This window comes from Cetorhinus maximus, chromosome 3, assembly GCF_964194155.1.
Source record: "Cetorhinus maximus chromosome 3, sCetMax3.hap1.1, whole genome shotgun sequence".
Taxonomy (NCBI): domain Eukaryota; kingdom Metazoa; phylum Chordata; class Chondrichthyes; order Lamniformes; family Cetorhinidae; genus Cetorhinus; species Cetorhinus maximus.
The window spans coordinates 31,073,748-31,095,926 of record NC_135881.1 but is presented as its reverse complement, the minus strand read 5'-3'; the positions used below and the strand labels follow the sequence as shown (position 1 = coordinate 31,095,926).

Genomic DNA, 22,179 nt, shown 5'->3' with positions numbered 1-22,179 from the left:
TACCCTTCAAAACGCAAACCACTCCAACATGGAACTTTCAGTATATAGATGACGTTTGTGTACTCACTCCGAAGCATATGTGAAAATGGACCTTTCACTTAACACCTGGAAAATGAAGGTCCTCTTCCAACCAGCTCCCACAGCAAAACACACTCTCACCCCCACTTTGATTAAGATCATTGGTGAGATCCTGGAAAATGTGGACCACTTTCTATATCATGGGAGCCTCTTCTTGACAAAGGCAGTCATAAATGACAATTCACCATCGCCTTCAATGTGCCAGCTCAGTCTGCAGCCAATTGAAGAAAAGAACATTTGAGGACCAGGAACTCTCAACTGAGACTAAGGTCATGGTTTCCTGGGCGACTTTGACCTCTGCTCCTATATATTTCAGAGACTTGGACAACCTACGGCAGGCACCTCAAAGCACTGAAGTACCATCAGTCGTGATTTCACAAGATGCTCCATATCTGGTGGCAAGTAAGATTGCCCAATAGCATTGTTCCCCCTCAAGCCAACCTGTTCAGCGTTGAAGCGCTAATCACTCAGAACCAGTTCTACTGGGCAGGACACGTTCAGAGACCTGAAGCAACTGCTCAATTCAGAATTTGATCACAGTAGGAGACAGTGGAGGTGCTTTAAGAATGCTCTCCCAGTATCCCTGAAGAGGCCAAACCCATTGACTCATGGGAGACTCTAGCTTGTGACCACCCAAAATGGGGAAGGCTTGTGCAGGAAGGCACCAAACACAGACTTCTGGAACAAGTAGAGGTGAAGCCTGGGCATTGGAGCGCACAAACTTCCTGTAAACTAATTTTAATTCATTCATTGGTTATGGGTGTTATTGGCAAGGCCCATCTACCCAACTCTTCAAGAACTACCTGCTCTACATGTAGCACAGTCTGCAGACCTCAGAACCCATCACCAGTGGAAGTCATTCTTGATCCTGAGGGACTGCCAAAGATTACCTGATAACTTTCTCTCCTGTCCTAAGCAACCAAGTAGCATTGCAATTTTCCAGTCCAAAGGTGCAATTTTTGAAATAAAAAACAAAATGCTGGTAAAACCCAGCAAGTCAGGCAGCGTCTGTGGTGAGAAAAATGTTTCCAGTTCATATGACTCTTCAGAGCTAAAGAGAGCAACTTTTGAATCTGGGTTTTAAAAAAATAATAACTAAACCATCTTCAATTTCTTTACCTACTTTAAGGATCCTGGGGTGGAAACCTTCAGGTTCTGGAGAATCGCCTATCATAAGTTCCATTATTTTCTCCATTGGACTAAGCTTCTTTCCTTGACTTTTAGGCTCCCTTGCAGCACTGGTATTTTGTTGTCTTCCCCCACTGTAAAAACTCATGAATACTCACTCATAGTCTACTATTTTCTTATCTATTATAATCTCACCTTCACTTCTAATTGGTCTGCAGTCCCCATTACCACTTTTAGTGTATTCCAATCTACACCCTCCCCCCCCCCCCCCCCGACTGCCCCCACTCCTTCACACCAAATCCCTAAGATTACAGCCTATGATTTTTAAATCTGTGCAAATTCACAATTTTAAAACAAGTCTAATTTATTCATACATCCTGTGAAGCTACACATGATGGTCCACACATTCTGTTCAGGTAGATGTTGAGACCACTTCCATCTTTCAACCAAGTATAAGAGTAGGCCATGATTGGATATTGCCACAGCCCGATTTAGGAATATGTCAAGTTAATTCCCAGTGTGGGTTTCGTTATTACATGAAAAGGTGTATAGCAGAGTCATGTAATTAGCAACCTTTCATGTGAATCAACTGAATTTGAGTTGGCATTTAAACAGTGCTTGAGGCTTTTTTAAAATCCTAAAGGTTGCTTCCCAGTTTCATTTGGATCAAGAAATTGGTTGCATTATTTTATCCACATTGTCAGAACTGTGACCTAATTTTAATTCATTCATGGGATGTGGATGTGGCTAGCAAGGCCCTCATTTATTACCTATCACTACTCAACCTTGGTAACTGAGTGACTTGATGGACCTTTTCTGAGAGAAGTTGGAAATCAACCCCAATGCTGTGGGTCTGGAGTCACCTAAGCCAGACTAGTGAAAAATGGCAGATTTCCTTCCCTACAGGATATTACTGAACAAGATGGGTTTCTGCATCAATCACATAGTGATAGTAGCTTTATTTACTTGTCCGGATTTATTTAATTAACTGAAACTGCCCAGCAGGTAGCATTTTAATTCATGTCCCTGGATCATGAGTCCAAACCTCCGGATTATTCAGTAACATTACCACTCCCAGTAAATTTTCTCCCATGTAGATGTTCAGAACCCCAAGTTGTTTTGCATACAGAGCAATTTAGCTTGAAACATTATTTTCAATGGTATGAAAGCCCAAAGCAAACAACTGATTGACTGAAAACATTGTAACTATTGTATTGTAGAGAGAAAGTTTGGATGAGGGGTTGATGAAAGTTAATCCATCTATGCTTTCTGGATGAAATTGCGTTCTAGTTTAATAGCGTAGATTGCTACAGGAAGTATTCCTCTCCTTCACGACATTACAGTGCAATTAAATCTAGACAGTATAATCTTGGCAGATGAATCATGACAACTGATAGGCAATATGTCGGCGACATAACTGTATTCAGGTATGCTCTTGAATGTTGTGCAGGATAGATTACCAACATGGTAGCTCAGTCTTCAATTTTCAAATAATATATTCATCATAACATACGGTTTTCCATAGGCCTTGGACATGTTTTGCTTTAGGGTCTTGTTCTGTTGGGTGTTTTGCTTCACCTTGGAACAATTTGGCCATGTTGAGCAGACAATAGTGTGCAAAATTGCATGCTTGCAATATCAATGACATGTGCATACTCAGCACATGGTTTCCCAGGAGTTATCAAGCTAGGCTACAGCATGTGGAAGACACATATCATTCAAAGAATGAAGGTCATTGTATTGGTTAGGCAATCTTATCAGCTGAGTGCTTCTCAGTTGAAGTAACTGTGATAAGGCAATTGTAGGTATGTTAATCCTCTAAAACTGATTTCTACTAAAGATGTTTAAACAATTTGAACTGTATCACTGCCTGTCTGCATTTTCAAGGTTTGTTTTAAACTCGTAGAAGACTTGAGCAGTCAGAATTTGGTCACCTGGCTTAAGGGGGGAAAAAATGGTTTGGTGAAGCGTTGTGCATATTTTTGTAATCACTAATTCATTAGGTAAATCTTGCATTTGCTTTTTAAAAAATCTCAAAGGTTGATTAATGTGTCTAGATGCTTGTTCAAATTATGCATGCGTTCCACACTAATTTTCAAAGTAAGGTGCATGAAGATGCCAGGACTGCTAAATTTAGCACCTTGCGTATAGTGTAGTTCCAGCACATTGCTTTACGTTGTCAATTAGTGCTACGCATTTTATATCCTAAAGTGACGTTGATTTTTCTAGCTAACATATTAGGTTTTTAGAACATAGTTATATTGTGGGAGATGTTATGAAATTTTGCTGCATATTTTGAGATGAATTAGGCAGTGGCGGTGCCACTTGAGTATTGAGGCAGGCTAGCTGGGTGGATATCGTGAAATGATGAAAGGGGAGCCAAGTCTTTTTAAAATATGGGCGATTGTACTGAGGACTAGGATTTTAGTGTGAGAGCGGGAGTATGGCATTAAGTTGAAGGATCAGCCTTGATCATATTGAATGGTGGAGCATGCTTGAAGGTCTGAATGATCTACCCCTGCTCCTATTTTCTACGTTTCTACATTTCTAATTCAACAGACAAAGCTTTTCTGTGAAGTAGACTTTTCTAAGGCTATGGGCCATAATAATTAGACTCCTCCATTATGTAACTGAGTTCCGTGGTCTTGTACATGCTGCCAGTACATGACTGCATCTTTTCATGAGCTTTACCCATTTCCTATCAGTCTTTGTAGCATTAAAAGCTAAGTACGTATGCTGCACTGTTGATGTGGCATACTTCACTTTACTAGTCAGTATCGTGGACTGACTGACAGTCAACCAGAAAGATCTGTCTGATTCTTGCCAGCTTTTGAACTCAAAACCAGTACAAGTTATTCCTGACACCACCGCCCCGGCGCCCCCAAACAAGCAGCCATGGAAAGCATCTTTCCTTGTACTTACAGAATCTGTATAGCTAAGACTCCACACTGTGCTCAATGAATGAAAGCCGTTCAAATATTAACAATGTGCATATCTGATGGCAGCGGACAGTTCCCGTTGTCTAAAAATAGCACGTGGAAGACTTCATTTTGTTAACCGCTTTGGTATTCCAGCTATATCTCTCTCTAGATCCTGAATAACTTGTGTGTTTTGTTGGGGGAGAGGTGAATGGCAAGTGAACAAAATTTACTATAGTGACAATATAAAATTAAATAAATCCCTTCCTGGACAAACAAAGTTTCACTGGTACAATACAAAAATCAAATTGAGGGTATAATGATGCAGTGCTTATGTTAGACTAGTGGTACAGAGCACTGTTAACTCAGTAAACACAATTCAGGATCCCAGTTTGAAAATTGAGCTCAGCTTCATTTTAGAAGAAAAAAACCTGATGTCAGTAGAAGTGACCAAGATTTGTCGATTTGTCATTTAAAAACCAAATTGGTTTGCTAAATTTGTGTTAGAGAAGAAAGGCGTGACCTGGAAAAGCTGAGACTGCAGCACCACAACAATGTGGTTGACTGTTAACTTGCATCTTGAGGTGGCCTAACAAGCCACCCTCTGTTGTATTAGGACAACTAGGGGTAGGTAATGTCTGTGCCAGGGATACCCACATCAAGAGAATTTTTTTCAATATTATTCATTTGGCATGCGGTGTGATCCTTCCTGATACAAAGCTTTGCACCTCTGCAATTGTATGAGGACTCCTTTAAATAGGAGAGCATGCAATGGTGTTTGCTGGGAGTGCAAGAAGAAAATTCATACAATGAAAATACAACTTGCCCAATCCTTTTTGCTTCTAATGCCTGCCTAATGAAATAGGAGATGCTGTGGTAAGGCTCAAACAATTCTTGGCTTTCCTTTCCTGGAGTTTGTTTATATTTAGGCACTTGCTGTCTCACTATTTTGAGCAGTAAATTCTAAACTGGTTGTTTTTACTGAGGTTAAACTGATTTTTTTTTTAAAAGCCAGCAGGTGTGGATTAATGCATGCATCATGTAGTGTTCACAGGAAAATACACTGCATGAAAAACTGATGACTTATTAAAAACCTGGTTGCATTTATGAGCTTTCAGTCACTATTGGAAGTGTTTATTGTGCTATATTGATTTGAGACTACTTCACTCATGTAATATTGAAATAATTAAAATGGTGAGAAAGGAATTAACTTCATTGAGGAGTATTTGTCAAGGAATACACTTGTGTAGAGTGGGGTGTGGGAGGGGAAGTAATTTTGGTGCAAGGTACCAGGACACAGTGCAGAAGGGAATAAATGGGGATTTGTGACTTTATATGAGCGTATATTATTTACTATTAAACAATTTGCGCAGTAGCAGTTCTCAAAAGAATAATTTGTCTTTTTAATATAACACTTTTTTCCAAGCCCTGAATGTGTCCCAAGATACCAGCCAATGAAGTATTATTGAAGTGATGCAGGAAAATGTGGCAGCCAATTTGCATACAGCAGGTTCCTATAAAAAAGCCTGATCTGTTTCAGATAAATTTTGGAAAAAATCCCATGTTCATCACATGGTGTCACAGGATCTTTTGTGCCCATTTGAGAACAAATGGAATCTTGATCTAATGTTTTATCAGAAAGATGCAATCTTTGACAGTGCAGTGTTCCCTCATTACTGTAGAGTGAAGTGCCAACCCAGATCCTGTGCTGTGGTATCTGAAGAGCTGAATTGAGGCTTTTCACTGAAACATCTTTATGCAGCCCTTAATGAATTGAGTAGCACAGTTGAGCAAGGGCTATCCCTCGTTTCAAGGGTGACTTCTACTCGAGATCATGAGGTTCAGCCGTGGGTGGTCTTGTGACTGAACAGGTTGAATAATGACCCACAGATCTTTGTGTAGGATGGCCCACAAGATAGGAGGATCCAGAATGCAGGATTTTTTCCTTTTCTTTCCTACTTTACCTCATCAATGAGATCTTGTGACTTAAAGCATGATGACTCATAATGGACAAGTCATTTTGAACAAGTGGTAGCAAGCTTCTCCCAGCCATTTAATGTCAACACATGCTCTGCTTCAAGGAGAACTTCAGAGTGTTTTTGAAGCGTTTGCTTTGCTTTCCCTGGAGCATGTGCCATTTGAGTTGAGAAAACAGGACCTAGCAGCGGAAGATGCTTTTCAGCCATCCAGACAGTGTCCAGTCCATTTACTTGATTTTGCAGGAGTTTTGCCTGAATGCTTGTGGAGCTGCCTTTGAGAAACACACTAGTGTTCGTTCAATGGTCCTCCTGTTGAATACTGAGGATGCAGCTCAGTAAAATAGATTGTAAATAGTATGGGGAGCTATCACACAGCCTTGCTTGAACACAGTCCAGATTTTGAAGGTGTCTGTTTCGGATCTCCCACTCAAGGCAGTTGTAGTCATATCATGAAGCAATTGCTAGATTGTGATGAAGTTTGTTGAGGACACCCAAATCTTTGGAGCACAATCTACAGAGCCTCGCAATTTACTGTCAGACACTTTGGTCAGGTTAATTGAATGGACATACGAATTAGGAGCAGGAAACAGATCACTCAGCCCCACGAGCCTGCTCCACCATTCAATAAGATCATGGCTGATCTGATTGCAACTTCCCACCTACCCCAGATAATTTTTCATCCCCTTGTTTATCAAGAATCTACCTACCTCTGCCTTAAAAATATTCGAAGACTCTGCTTCCATTACCTTTTGAGGAAGGGAGTTCCAAAGGCACTCCACCCTCAGAAAATAATTCTCCTCGCCTGTCTTAAATGGGCGATCCCTTATTTTTAAACAGTGGCCCCTTGTCCTAGAAACTCCCACAAGGGGAATCATCCTCTTCACATCCACCCTGTCAGACCCCTCAGGATCTTCTGGTATTTTTCAATCAAGTCGCCTTATGCCTTTATCCTAGTAGCCTCTGAACTGCTAAAATATTTACATCCTACCTTAAATGAGACCAATACAGCACACATTACTCCAGATGTGGTCGCACCAGTGTCTTGCACTGAAGCGTAACCTCCCTACTTTTGTATTTGGCTGCACACAGTAAACGATAACATTCTATTAGCTTTCCTGCTTGCTGCACCTGCATAGTAGCCTTTCGTGATTAATGCGCGAGGACACCCAGGTCCCTCTGAACCTCCGAGCTCTGCAAACTCTCAGTTCAGATAATATGCTGCTTTTTATTTATATTAATGCAATGAAGAGTTCCTGGTGGTTTTATTGACATTCTTCTTGGATTTGCCTGGCAACAAAGATTACAACAGGTTACCCTGTAAGGTCTAAAGCCACACTATCTCAGAGGATTTCCTCAGCCACCGGAAGTAGGTGATTCAGAAGAATGCATGTCAGGATTTTCCCCGCAGTGGACAAGGGTGAAACACCTCCAGTTTCCGCAGCATGATTTATTTCCCTTCTTGAAGATGGTCACAACATCCCTGAAATGGGTTCAGGGGTGTCGGTGAGGAGATCTTTTCCTTCCTAAATCTTTGGAATGTGTGCATAGAGTCTTGATGTCTAAACATAGACATAAGAGCTGAATGCCAGAGGTGAGAGTGACTGCCCTTGACATCAAGGAGCCCTAGCAAAAATGGAGTAAATGGGAATAAGAGGGAAATCTCTCCACTGGTTGGAGTCAAACCTAGCACCAAGATGGTTGTGGTTTTTGGAGGTCAATCATCTCAGCCCCAGAACATCACTGCAGGAGTTCCTCAGGGTAGTGTCCTAGGCCAAACCTTCTTGAGCTGCTTCATCAATGACCTTCAGGTCAGAAATGGGGATGTGTGCTGATGATTGAACAATGCTCAGCACCATTTACTACGACTCAGATACTGAAGCAGTCCTTGTTCATATGCAGCAAGACAATATTCAGGCTTGGGCTGATGTGACCAGTAACATATGTGCTGTAAGTGCCATGCAATGACTATCTCCAACAAAGAGAGAATCTAACCATCCCCAATGGCATTATCATTGCTGGATCCCCCATTATCAACATCCTTGGGGTAACCATTAATCAGAAACTGAAGTGGACCAGCCATATAAATACTGTGGTTACGAGAGCAGGCCAGAGGCTTGGAATTCTGCGGAGAGTTACTCACCTCCTGACTCCTCAAAGCCTGCCCACCATCGACAAGGCACAAGCCAGGAGTGTGATGGAATACTGCCCACTTGCCTGGATGAGTGCAGCTACATCAATGCTGAAGCAGCTCGACCATCCAGGACAAAGTAGCCCGCTTGAACCCCATCCACTACCTTCAATGTTCACTCCCTCCACCACTGGTGCACAGTGGCAGCAGTGTATTCATTTTACATGAAGCACTGCAACAACTCACCAAAAGTCCTTCGACAGCATTTTCCAAATCTGCTGCCTCTACCACCTAGAAGGTCAAGGGCAGTACCACTGCCTGCAAGTTCCCCTGCAAGCCACACACCATCCTGACTTTGGAACTATATGGCCATCCCTTCACTGTCGCTGGGTTAAAATCCTGGTACCCTCTTCCAAACAGCACTGTAGATGTACCTACACCGCTTGGGATCAGTTAGGGATCGGCATTAAATGCTGGCCTAGCCAGTGACTGCCACATCCTGTGAAAGAATTTTTTTTTTAAAATTCCCACCAGCTTTTGAGGACCTCAATTGGAATATCATCTGGGACGCTGGCTTTGGTTTTCATCCATTTGCTTGTTGCAGCTCTCCCATTGGTGGTTCACCCATGGAATCTACCACAGGGTACTGGGAATAGCCTGGAGACTGTCAGCTGTCACTGTGGATTTACAGTTGGGGAGTTGTTGGGGTAAGAGCGCGAGAGAAGCCAGGACTTCAAAAAGAGCTAGCTTTTGCTGGTGGTGGTCTGGGTCTCAGTGGACTGACCAGATTTGGGGAAAATCAAGTGACGTCTTGGGGAACTAGATAAGTGGTTGATGAGTATTTTACTTGTTTGGCTAGTTTATCTTTTAAAATACTGATACAATTTATTGGTAACTGAAGTTTTCTTCATAGGTTTTGTAATAGCAGTAGTAAAGTTTTCAGGGAGTAGTAGGGTTTATTAATTAAAATAAATAAAAATATATAAATAAATAAAACTTTAAAATACATACCTAAAACACACACCTGTGTAATTAAGCAACGTATAACTGGGTTCTAGGTGGTACTTGTTTTTAATGAGCACAGTAAATTGTAGGATGCATAGGAAGTATTCTAAGTTAATTGAAGTAATTAAATTAACTGAAAAATGTAACAATGGCAGGAGGTGTTATGTCGCAGCTGTGGCATGTGGGTGCTTTTGGAGGCCAAGGCGACCCATCACGAACAAGTCTGCAGAAAGTGTAAGCAGCTGGAGGAATTCCAGGCCTATATTATTGATCCAGTAGCCAAACTGCAGATACAACATAAGGGAGGGGGAGAAATACCTGGACAATTTGTTCCAGAAGAAGGTCGTACCACTTAGAATACGGTCATCTGTTTCGGTCAGTGGTGAAGAACAGGAGGATGTGACTGTGGGTGAGGCAGGTAAGGGGACCGAGCAGACAGTAGTTGAGGAGCCTCAGACTTTGTAATTGTCGAACAGGTATAAGGTGCTTGCTACCTGTGGACAAAAGCAAAGTCTGCAGGGTGGATAAGCAGTCTGGCCAGGGCACCATGGTACAGGAAGCTGTTCAAGTCGGACGAGCAAAAAGGAATGTAGTGGCCGCAGGGGACAGTATAGTGAGGGAGATTGACACTGTTCTCTGCAGCAAAGAGCGAGAATCTAGACTGCTTTGTTGCCTGCCTGGTGCCAGGGTTTGGGATATTTGCTCAGGGCTGGAGAGGAACTTGCAGTGGGGGGGGGGCGGTGGTGGATACAGCTGTTGTGGTCCATATAGGTGCCAATGACATGGGCAGGACAAGGAAAGAGGTTGTGCATAGTCATTATGAAGAGCTAGGCACCAAATTAAGAAACTTCAAATCTCTGGATTATTACATGAGCCATGTGAGAATTGGCATAGAGCAAATAAGATTGAGGAAATTAATGTGTGACTCAAGACTGGTTTGGGCGAAATGGGATCTGGTTCGTGGGGCACTGGCATCGTTACTGGGGAAAGCAGGGGCTGTACCGTTGGGATGGCCCACACCTGAACCATGCTGGGGCCAGTGTTTTAGCAAGCCGCATAACTAGGGAAGTAGAGAAGGCTTTAAACTAAACAAAGGGTGTGAGGGATCAAGCTTGGGTAGATGTAGCAAATCAAGGGGTAGAGTCAAGACAGGAGAGCAAAATATGAGAAATGAGGGTCAGAGAATGGCAGGAAAGGACAGAAAAAAAACCTAAGGAAATACCAGTAGTCAAGACTACATGTTACAAATAACAAAAAGACAAAACTAAAAGCTCTATCTGCGAGCAACAGTCGTAACAAATTAATGAATTGGTAGCGCACATTGAAGTAAATAAATATGATCTGATGGCCATTAGAGATGTGGCTGCAGGATGACTAGTATTGGGTCCTGAATATCGAGGGGTATGTGACATTCAAGAAGAATAGAAAGCTAGCTAAAGGTGGAGGGGTTCCATTGTTGATCAAGGATGGCATTGGTGCCATAGTTAGAGATGACCTTGGTTCAGGAGATCAGGATGTAGAATCGGTTTAGGTGGAGATGAGCAATAGTAGGGGAAGGGAGTGGTCTACAGGGCCCTAACAGTAACCACAATGTAGGACAAAGTGTACAAGGAGAAATGTTGGGTGTTTGTGACAAAGGAACAGCAATAATCATGGTTGATTTTAATCTACATAAACTGGAAAAATCAGATTGGCAGTAGTAGCCTGGATGAGGAGTTCATAGAATGCTTTTGAGCTTTTTAGAGCAGCACGTTCTGGAACCAACCAGAGAGCAGGTTATCTTAGACTTGGTATTGTGTAATGTGACAAGATTAATTAATGACCTCAGAGTAAAGGCACTCCTAGGTTCCAATGACCACAATATGATTGAATTTTACATCCAGTTTGAAAGGGAGAAGAGTGGGTCTAAGACTAGTACTTGAAACTTAAGGGCAACTATGTGGGAATGAAAGCTGAGCTAGCTGAAGTGAACTGGGTTACTAAGTTAGAGGATAAATCAATAAAGAAGCAGTGGCAGACATTTAAGGGGATATTTCAGAATACTCAAAGTAAGTATATTCCTACTATTAAAAAATTCTAGGGGGAGGACCCACCATCCGTGGTTAACTAAAGTTAAGGAAAGCATCAAATTTGAGTCAAAAACATAATTATTTGAAGATGAGTGGCAGGCCAGATGATTGGTCAGAATATGAAGAATGGCAGAGAATGACTAAAAGGTTAATCAGGAAAAAGAAATTGGGTAAAAGAAAGCTGGCTGGAAATATAGAAACGGATAGCAAGAGTTTCTACAGGTATTTAAACAGGAAGGGAGTGGATAAAGTGAGTGTCAGTCCTCGAGTGAGAACGGGGAGTTAATAGATAATAAGGAAATGGCGGATGAAATGAAGAAATATTTTGCTTGTCTTCACTATAGAGGATACAAAAAACATTCCAGTAACAGCTGCAGGTCAGAAGGTGGAAGGGAGAGAGGAAGTTGGTGAAATTACAATCACCAGGGAAGCAATACTGAGTAAACTGATGGAGCTGTGGGTTGACAAGTCTCTGGGTCCACATGGACTTCATCCTAGGGTCTTAAAAGAGGTGGCTAATGAGGTAGTCGATGCGTTGGTGTTAATTTTCCAAAGTTCCCTTGATTCTGGAAAGGTTCCATCAGATTGGAAAGTAGCAAATATAACCCCCTCCATCCCAGAAGGGAGGGAAGCAGAAAATATGAAACTGGGTCAGTTAGTTTGACGTCTGTCGTGGGGAAGCTATAGGAATCGATCATTAAAGAAGTTATAGCTGGATACTTAGAAAAACTCAAGGTAATCAGGAACAGTCAGCATGATTTTGTGAAAGGAAAATCATGTTTAACCAATTTATTGGAGTTCTTTTGAAGGAGTAACTTCCACAGTGGATAAAAGGTAGCCTGTAGACCTGTTGTACTTCGATTTCCACAAGGCATTTGATAAAGTGCCAAATCAAAGGCTATTGCGGAAAATAAAAGCTCATGGCATAGGGGGTAACATATTAGCGTGGATAGAAGATTGGCTGGCAGAAAAGAGTATCCATAAATAGGTCTTTTTCTGATTGGCAGCATGTGACAAGTGGTGTCCTGCAGGGGTGTCTGCTGGGGCCTCAACTTTTTACAATTTATATCAATGACAGATGAGGGGAGTATAGGCATAGTAGCTAAATTTGCAGGTGATAAAGATAGGTAGGAAAATATGTTGTGAAGGTGACATGAGGTTGCAGATGGACATTGAGTGGGCAAAAATCTGGCATATGGAATATAGTGTGGAAAAATGTGAAGTGTTCACTGGCAGGAAGAATAAAAAAACAGGGCATTTTTTAAACGGAGAACAACTGCAGAATTCTGAGTTGTAGAAGGATCTAGGTGTTCTAGTGCATGAGTCAAAAAGTTAGTGTGTAGGTACAGCAAGAAATTAAGAAGGCAATGGAATGTTATCCTTTGTTACGTGAGAAATTGAACATAAGCAAGGATGTTATTCTTCAGTTATACAGGGCATTGGTGAGATTGCATAAGACGTAGGAGCAGAAGTAGGCCATTCGGCCCATCGAGTGTGCTCTGCCATTCAATGAGATCACGGCTGATCTGATAATCCTCAACTCCACTTTCCTGCCTTTTCCCCATAACCCTTGATTCCCTTACTGATTAAAAACCTGGACTTCTCAGCCTTGAATATACTTAACGACCCAGCCTCTACAGCCTTCCGTGGTAAAGAATTCCACAGCTTCAGTACCTTCTGAGAAGAAAAAATTCCCCCTCATCCCTGTCTTAATTGGGTCCCCCCTTACTTTGAGATTATGCCTTCTGGTCCCAGACTGCCCCACAAGGGAAACAACCTCTGAGTATCTGACCCATTAACCCCGCCTAAGAACCTTATGTTTCAATAAGGCCGCCCCTCATTCTTCTTGACTCCAATGAGTACAGGCTCACCCTCTCCTCATAAAATCCCTCCATACCTGAACCTTCATTGGACTGTCTCCAATGCCAGTATATCTTCCCTTAGATTGGGGGACCAAAATTGTTCACAGTATTCGAGATGTGGTCTAACTAGTTTTAGCAAGACTTCCCTATTTTTATGCTCCATTCTCTTGGAAATAAAGGCCAACATTCCATTTGCCTTCCCTATTACCTGTTGAACTTGTATGTTAGCTTTTTGGGATTCATGCTCAAGGACTCCCAAATCCCTCTGTGCTGCAGCCTTCTGCAGTCTTTCTCGATTTAAATAATATTCAGCTCCTCTCCTCTTCCTGCAAAAGCACATAACCTCTCATTTTCCCCACTTTATATTCCACCTGTCAAGTTTTTCCCCACTCACTTAACCTGTCTATAACCATCTGTAGACCTCTTGTGTCACCCTCACCACTTGCCTTCCCACCTATTTTTGTGTCACCCACAAACTTGGCATCTCGAGTACTGTGTGCAGTTTTGGCCTCCTTATTTAAGGAAGAATATAAATGCATTGGAGGCGGTTCAGAGGAGGTTTCCTAGATTACCTGCAATGAACGGGTTGTCTTATGAGGAAAAGTTGGACAGGCTGGCCTTGTTTCCACTGGAACTTAGATTGAGGGGTGATTTGATTGAAGCATATAAGATGCTGAATGGTCTTGACAAGGTGAATGTGGAAAAGATATTTCCCCTCGGGGTGAGTTCAGAACTAAGGGGCACTGTTTTAAAATTAGGGGATGCCCTTTTAGGTCAGATGAGAAATTTTGAGAGTTGTGTGACTTTGGAACTCCTCAGGAGGTGGTGGAGGCAGGGTCATTGAATATTTTTAAGGCGGAGGTAGATCCTTGTTAGGCAAGGGAATCGAAAGTTATCGGGTGTAGATGAGAATGTGGAATTCGAAACACCAACAGATTAGCCATGATCTTATTGAATGGTGGAGCAGGCTCGAGGAGATGAATGGCCTTCTCCTTCCTGTGTTCTTCCTAGAATTGATGGATGGCATTGTCATCATTAAGAAGAGGGACACCATCCAGTAAGCGAAATGGATTTTGTCCATTTGACCTTGGTCTGTTGATGACTTCAAAAAAGCTTCACGTGTCATGATGGTCAGCATATTGTTGGATCTCCTGGGCTTTCTCTTTCCACCACATGTTCTTTGTCTTTGGGTGCCTGCCTTGATCCATTGGAAAGCTGCATTCTTGACTTCTGACCTTGGGTTGTCCAGGCAATGAAGGCTTCTCAGTTTTGTTCTAGAGGTCACATATTTCAGTATAGTTTTCATCACACCAGTCCTGGTGGTGACAATGTTCGAACCCAATGGGTACAGTTGACTTTATTTTATCCCCCTGTTCTGGAATGGAATTGAATTGAGTTGGATGTGTGAAGATTTTCCAGATTAGTCATGAGCTGCATTTGGAATTCCTCTATTTGGTCAGGCTGCTTCATGTGTGAGATATTGATCTTTTTCCTCTTGGACTTTGGGCTTTGTGATGCTTTGGTGCTAGGTGGATGTTCATCAATACTGATTGAACAAGCCTGTAATCTGTTCAGGCAGCAGTCCCCCACATAGATCGAATGATGCAGGTATCACCTGGATCCTGGACCACCTTATTCTTTTCATGGCTGGCTAGGCCAGCATTTATTGCCCAACCCAATTGCCTTTGAGAAGGTGGCGGTGAGCAACCTTCTTGAACCACTGCAGTCCATGTGTTGTAGGTACACCCACAGTGCTGTTAGGGAGAGATTTCCAGGATTTTGACCCAGCTACCTGAGCAATGACAATCCAGAAGGTGCAAAAGCTTTGATCTAGGGTGTCTCCATATGGTTTTGTTTGTCCTGGCAGAAGAGGGTGTTTGTTATCATGAGGCCATGCTGAACACACTGTCAGCAGGAGGACTCCATTTACATTTGCTTTTCCCACCTTGCATTTTCCCCAATGCTTCAGCTCCTGACATAGAGGCATGGCCAACCCTGACATTAAAGACCCCCAGAAGAATGATCTTTTTTAGGGATGGCAGCAAGGACTTCAAAGTCAGGACAGAACATTTCCTTAACACCTTCATTGGAGTCGAGGGTCGGGGCATAACTGCTGATGCAGTGGCATGTTGATTACAGCTGAGCTGTTGAAGTGTCATCAGTCTTTCATTTTAGACAAATGGAGTTCTAGCAGTGCATTCAAGAACCTAGTCCAGGTGGGAAAACCAACCCTGGACATGAGGGTCAGCCTTTCCTTTCCAGTAGTTATATCCCACTGCTTGCTCCTTCAGCTGCCCTTCCCCAGGAACCCGGCTCTTAGAGCGGTAATGTGAATCAATTTGGAATCTTGACAATTCATGTGATACAATTGAAGCTTTTCTTTCCAAACGGTCACTATTGAGATTATCCATAAATGAGTGTTCTCAGATTCCAAGTTGAAAAATGCAACGTTTTCTTTCTTTGACAACGAAGATGGTTAATTCCACAGGGCCTGGAGAGAGTAATTCAGCCTTTTTTTTAAGGGCATCTTTTCTAGTCCCCTCCCCATTAGGGTTGAGAAGAGGGTTTTTTTTAATATCATGAAGAGGACTGCTCAATCACAGATGCTGCTGCCCAAAGGCACCTCTGTCCCAATACAGGTGTCCTTTTGTGCATCTGTCGCCTCTGTACAGATTCTTGATTCCTGTCCCTGTTGCCAAATTCGCCATTGCCAGGACACTTGGCAGTTGGACCTTAGTAGCAGCCTGCGCGTGACTTTTAACATAGGGGATCTTCTGTAATTGTATGGACAATCTTAACGGTTGGTGGTCAGATTTCAGTGACATGACCAGGACTACCTTGCCACTGCAGCCTCCTTGCACTTTCGCAGCTGGTGAGATGCACAGTCTTTGTCCATTCTGCCGTTGAGGAATTTTCAGACTGCAATTTGTCTGGCACCTCCCCCTGACCTTGTCACTATGGATGGCCCTACCAGGAGGCAGGAACTCCCGACAGCATCTCTCAAAGGGATTGTCGGAGAGTTCCGCCTCCCCATGTCAAGGTAGTGATCAACAGAGGGGCACAAGTATTAAATGTCTTGGGAAAACTGGGATTTTTCATTAAATAAGAAATACCAACCTGCACCAGCATGGGTAGGGGCAGGTTCTTGAGACACTATGTAAAGAGCTAGAGGTTCTAGTATTGTAGCCAAAATTTACCCATCTTCTCACATCACCAAAGCATTTGTTTATTCATCACATTGCTGTATATGAAATTAATTGCTGTCTGCAAGATGGCATCACATTTGCCCATTACACATGAGCTTGAAAGCTCTTGAACAACATAATAAGGAACGATATAAGTACAAACCTGTCATTCATCATTCTGTAACCTATGTTCCATCTTCGAGCGGTGTAAGATTATAGAGTCATAGAGTGATAGAGGTCTACAGCACAGAAAAAGGCCTATCGAGTCTGTGCTGGTTAAACAAATACCTAACTATTCTAATCCCATAGCCTTGTATGCCATGGCATCGCAAGTGCACATCCAAATACTACTTAAATGTTATGAGGGTTTCTGCCTCTACCACCCTTTCAGGCAGAGAGTTCCAGATTCCCTCCATCCTCTGGGTGAAAAAATTCTTCCTCACATCCCCTCTAAGCCTCCTGCCCCTTACCTTAAATCTATGCCCCCTGGTTATTGATCCCTCCACCAAGGGGAAAAGTTCCTTCCTGTCTACCCTATGTATGCCCCTCAGAATTTTATACACCTCAATCATGTCCTCTTTCAATCTCCTCTACTCCAGGGAAAATAACCCCAGTCTATCCAATTTCTTCTCGTAACTAAAATTCTCCAGCCCAGGCAACATCCTGGTAAATCTCCTCTGCACTCTCTCTAGTGCAATCATATCCTTCCTATAATGCAGATTCCAGAACTGCACGCAATATTCTAGCTGTGGCCTAACCAGCGTTTTATACAGTTCCAGCATAACCTCCCTGCTCTTATATTCTATGCCTTGGCTAATAAAGGCAAGTATCCCATATGCCTTCTTAACCGCCTTATCTACCTGTCCCGCTACCTTAGGGGACACAGATTCTGGCATAACGTTGTATGTGAGTACTATGGTAATGATGGCAAACATCCTCATTGTTTCAGATACAAGATTCTTAATTAGCACAATTAAACTGTCATTCACAATGAACCTAAAGAAATGCTACCCAGGAGAAGTATCATTAAAGATCTAAGAGCAGCAATAAAATTGTGTTTGTGAATCCTTTCTGCAGTGTTTCCTTATGTTACAGCAGTGCCTACAGTTCGAAAGTAATTTATCGGCTTTAGAGCATTTTGGGACATCCTGAGGTCACGAATGCAAGTTCTTTCTAGAATTGCTAAGTGTTAACATTGTCCCATGTCTTCCATTTAGAAAGGAGCTTGTATCACTTTAATGAACTAAATTGGATACAGGAAATGCTTTAAAGAATTAAAGACATGCTAATTGCTAATGAATTTAAACCATACAAAGTCTTGTATGAATAATGCAAATTATTTTAATGTGTTACTGATGGATTGTGTTTCCACAGGAACTTCGAAAACCTAGTTATGCTGAGATTTGCCAGAGAAGTGCTAAAGAATCTCTAACACTACAGCCACAGAAGGAGCAAAAACCCAACACTGCAGTCAGCAACAAAGATGACAAAAAAGTTCCAGAAAACCCAGTCGACAAAGAGTCTAAAAATAAAGACCTATCTATTGGAAAGGCAAACCCAGGGAAGCCTAGAGACCAGCGAAGACAATCGGGTCGCAGAACACCCCCTCAGGGCATCAACAAGCGTACAAATAAAGAGCAGCACACACCCCCAAAATCACCCAACTGAAGATGCAGAAATTGTGGCATTGATTAAAAGGTCTGGTCTGTTCAAGTGTAAATTCCCCCCTCCCCCCCAAAGTCTCCAATCAGAGCACAGAGGTTGTTGAAATAATGGGTTGCTGGAAAAGGGCTTGAAGGCAACAAAAAGCACTTTTTGTATTGAGTGAGAGTGTAATACTACTTGCCTTAGGCTACCACTTTTCAGTATTTGGTGAAATGTTGTGTAATGTCTACTGTAACTTAATCTCTTGCTCAGTTATAGATTGGGAAAAGATTCTTTGCCCATTTAAAGGTGGGGGGAATAAATGGAACCATGATCAGCAAACTGGCACAAGCTGTGGGCCAGAATGTGGTTTTTTGTTCAGTGTGATTTTGTTTGCTGTAATTACACAAAGATAAAATGGGAAGCAGTGGACATTGGATCTACTTCCAAGCAGTGTTGCAGGTGGTTTTATGTTCCACAGATCTATTTAGCACGGAATATGATCAGTGTGTGAATACTGACATTTAATTTTTTTTTAACTTAGAGGGTAGTGGCTTGAAGTACAACAGATCTCAAACCCATTAATTAGGTGTTAGTGGGAAGTGGTTGGAGTCATAACCTGGATGGTAGATTTAACAGAAAAAAAGCTCTCTAGTTTCTTTCCTTTCTGTTTTGGGTAGATTTCCATTGATCTTGATGCTTCAGAGTTTACTTTTGCACTGTTAATAGTAAGCGGCCTGTTGATTTATGGATAAGGGTAGGGCTTCTGTCTAATGTGTGACACAGTGATTATGAATCACTACAAAAGACTGGTTTACGTACCTCTGTGCTCTAAAGTAGGTGGCGATGGTTCTTTATTTTTTAATGCTCGTTTCCAAGTGCTTTTTTTCTTTAAAGAGAAACTCCCAGTCAATACACTGGCACCTTTTGGTAATTTGGTACCTTTATAGAGTACTTGAAATGGGGTGAGAATTAAAGTTTGGGAGTGGAATTCCCCCAAATTTTCACAATGTTTTTGTCTTGCCAGTTTTTTTTCTAATAGCGATTCATCTCTGCTGTGTGGAAAATGTTAGATTAGTTGCTGAGTTTTCTTTTTAAAATATATAATTTCGAAGGACAAGAGTGCACTGAGTCTACTACCATCTACTAACGTTGCAGGTGATATGTGGATGCTTCTTGTTTTGCTACACAAGAAGAAAGTATTGGCTTTTTAACAATTCCTATGGCTAGTAGTCATAGTAACCCAGACTAATATAACTGCTTCAGACAAAGAAAGCAGTACAGCACTAGGCACAAACTTGCTGGTCATAGGAGAAAATGGGTAAGTTATTCCATAAAGGGTATTATTATTTCAACAACTGTGTTCTTTTCATGCTATAAATTAATTTCCATCCAGTGTCAAAATGAGAAACTTGAATTTCATTTTAAACTTGAAAATGACTTTGCCTTAACTTTTGTACGAGACAGATTTAGATGTTGCTATAAACTGACCCTGGAGGGTTGGAATGGGCAAGATAAGGTTACTCAGTTACATCTACTGTCACTAGTCTTACTGGGTAAATCAGATGTGTGCGAACTAGCAGTAAATAGCATTTTTTTGTAATATAATTTATGAAAGATCTTAAAAGTTGGATCCTTTTTTCAGATTGTTAAAAACCCTGTAAATGCAAAAATAGTCAATACTGTATTAAACTTGTGCACTTGGAAGTGTGTGCTTTGCTTGTACAGTTGTAAATAATCAGAACATATAAAAGGTACCTTTAAAAAAAACTGATATAAAAATATTGATATTGTTGGCATATCCTCAATGTTGCTGTTGAGCTGGATGTAGCAAAAAAAATTAAGTGTTGTAGTCTGGATATTTTTTTCTGATGTGCTGAACTGATTCTGCCTTCACTGCAAAAGGGGAAATTGGGGAAATGCAACAGTAAAATAAATGGCCTTTTCCCATTAATTCTCTCCTTTCTTTTGTTTCCTTCCTGTCTCCCCCAAACCCCACCAAAAAAAAAAACCTGGTTACTAATAAAACAGGTTCTAAAACTTCTGTCAGCCTGTTGATTTGCATCATTATTTTTAAATCTTAATTAACATCTCAGGTAACTTTAAAAAAATGCACACGTCAAACAGGATGAAATTATGTATAAACTTAATATAATTGAATGGTAGAAAATAACTAAAGCTGTTGTGCCATTGCATTCTTCTTTTACTAAGTACTCTCTTTTCCCCTGGTGCCAGTGTGTGCAGCAGTTTGACAACTTGTATTGGGTTAAAGTCAACTGTGGGTTAATTTGCTTGGCTGCTGAAAGTATGGTGATCAACAGCTGCATCTGGTAAGAATTGCTGATCACACAACCAGTTCATTATCTTGTAGCCAACTGGTACATTTTTTTATTGTGATGTTCAGCATCCTGCTATAAGTGTGAGTGCACTGTTAATTATTTGCTGTTTTTTTAAGTGAAGGGCACACAATTACTTGATTTCTGTTACTGGAGCAGGGAACTTTGACAGTCTCTGATCAGGAGGTTATAGTGGGTACTGTTATTTCCATGACAGCAGCTGAATATGAAATTGCATTGTTTAACTGTCAGGTCTGCGTAAGTTGCTGTGTCAAAGCACACTGGCATAAACTTGATCTAGGTAGGACAATTGAAACAGTGGATAAAGCACTAAAAATGAGTGAATCTATCAACATTAAACAGCTACCTGTTTATATGTTGTACCTCAGTAAAGTTACATAGGATAACAAACTACACAATGTATTGTGAACGCCGCAACAGTACTATACAATTGATGTCACTGAGCTGTTAACATTAAACTGTTGCAGCCAATCATAATGACCCCTTTTTGTCTGTCTGCATGTAATGCAGTTTTAAAAAGCAGGAGATGGCCATGATGACGCCTATTGCTGTATTTACTTCGGCTTGTTGCAATTTTGTGTACTGTAACCAATTACACTAACAACAGTGGACAATTGAGGATTTTAAGGGGAGGTAATGGCAGAACCTGCTTTGGAGTAGAAATCTATTGGAAACATTGAGGGTTTTTTGTTTTGTTGTCTTAAAATGCTGCGATACAAACTGGAATCAAGCTTACATGTAAACTATTGGTAATTTAATTTTTCTTTTTGTGTCACAATGCAAAACTGTCTCATTTGAAAATGTAGCTTATGAAAAATAAATTGAGTTAGCAATTGTAAAGTGAATTTGCTGTTTTAGTGTTCTCTGCAATATGAATAATACTGACTCCTCAAGAAGAATCGTTCTATTTCGTCTTTCTGCTGTACCACAATATAAATCTTTAGTAAAATACATGCATTTTTGGATGTTTCTACTGTTTAACATATTAGTTACTGCTAGCCCATAGTGGAACTGACTATCTAGGAAGTTGTCAACAAGGAACAATTAGTTGAGAACTTGCATTCTTAAGCTTTGAAATGAAATGACTGATTGGGGGCCTCTTTGACAGCAAATGATATAGAAAAGAAACATCTGGAACTGTAGAAAATAAACAGTGACTGATGCAAAGACACATTAGTAAAAGGTAAATATCGGATTGTTGGAAATTGATCATTTGCAGTGATCAATACTTAAATCATAAGTTCCAGAATATTTAATTTTGGAATTGTTTCCAAAAAATTGTGTAATGGTAAGTGACAAACTTATTCTGCAGTTAACATTTCTCCATTTTTCATGTACATAAAGGAAGGTGATATGCAATGTAGTATCTTCATTCAATTATCAAGCCAAAACTAAATGGTTTCTTGGGTCATGTTTTGCATTAAATATTCTTCTAACTTTAAATTTGAGTATTGCTGAATAAAGAGGCATGCTATCAAAGCTTTTCACCTAGCAAGCATGTGAGCCCAACTGAATCTTAACTTGGTTTAGTTTAAATTAGCGACTTAGGATTGTTCATCAAGTGCTATCTACTCATTGAATCACCTAATGTTACATTATGTTGAGTTTTGCAAGCATTGGCTGATTGAGTACAATCTGTATTCTGCCTGTTTTGAACAACCGAGAGGTGTGCCATTTTATAAGATTCGCCAGTCATTGGTACTTGTGGCCTATGTTCTGACCTCTTGTGTATCACTAATTTCATCGCTCCACCTTTGGCATCTTTGCCTTTAGCTGGCTATCACCAATGCCCAGGAATTCCCTCCATAAGCCTCTGTTTGTCTACC

General features: G+C 41.2%; 1 protein-coding gene across 1 annotated transcript in view; it reads left to right on the top strand.

Annotated features, from left to right (window-relative positions):
- Positions 1-21,198, top strand: part of larp4b (La ribonucleoprotein 4B) — a 124,353-nt gene extending 103,155 nt beyond the window's left edge. The window contains exon 17 of the mRNA XM_078537352.1: positions 17,727-21,198. Coding sequence (XP_078393478.1) covers positions 17,727-18,020 — 294 coding nt within the window. The 3' untranslated portion in view covers positions 18,021-21,198. The remainder of the gene's footprint in view (positions 1-17,726) is intronic.
- Positions 21,199-22,179: the final 981 nt, after the last annotated feature.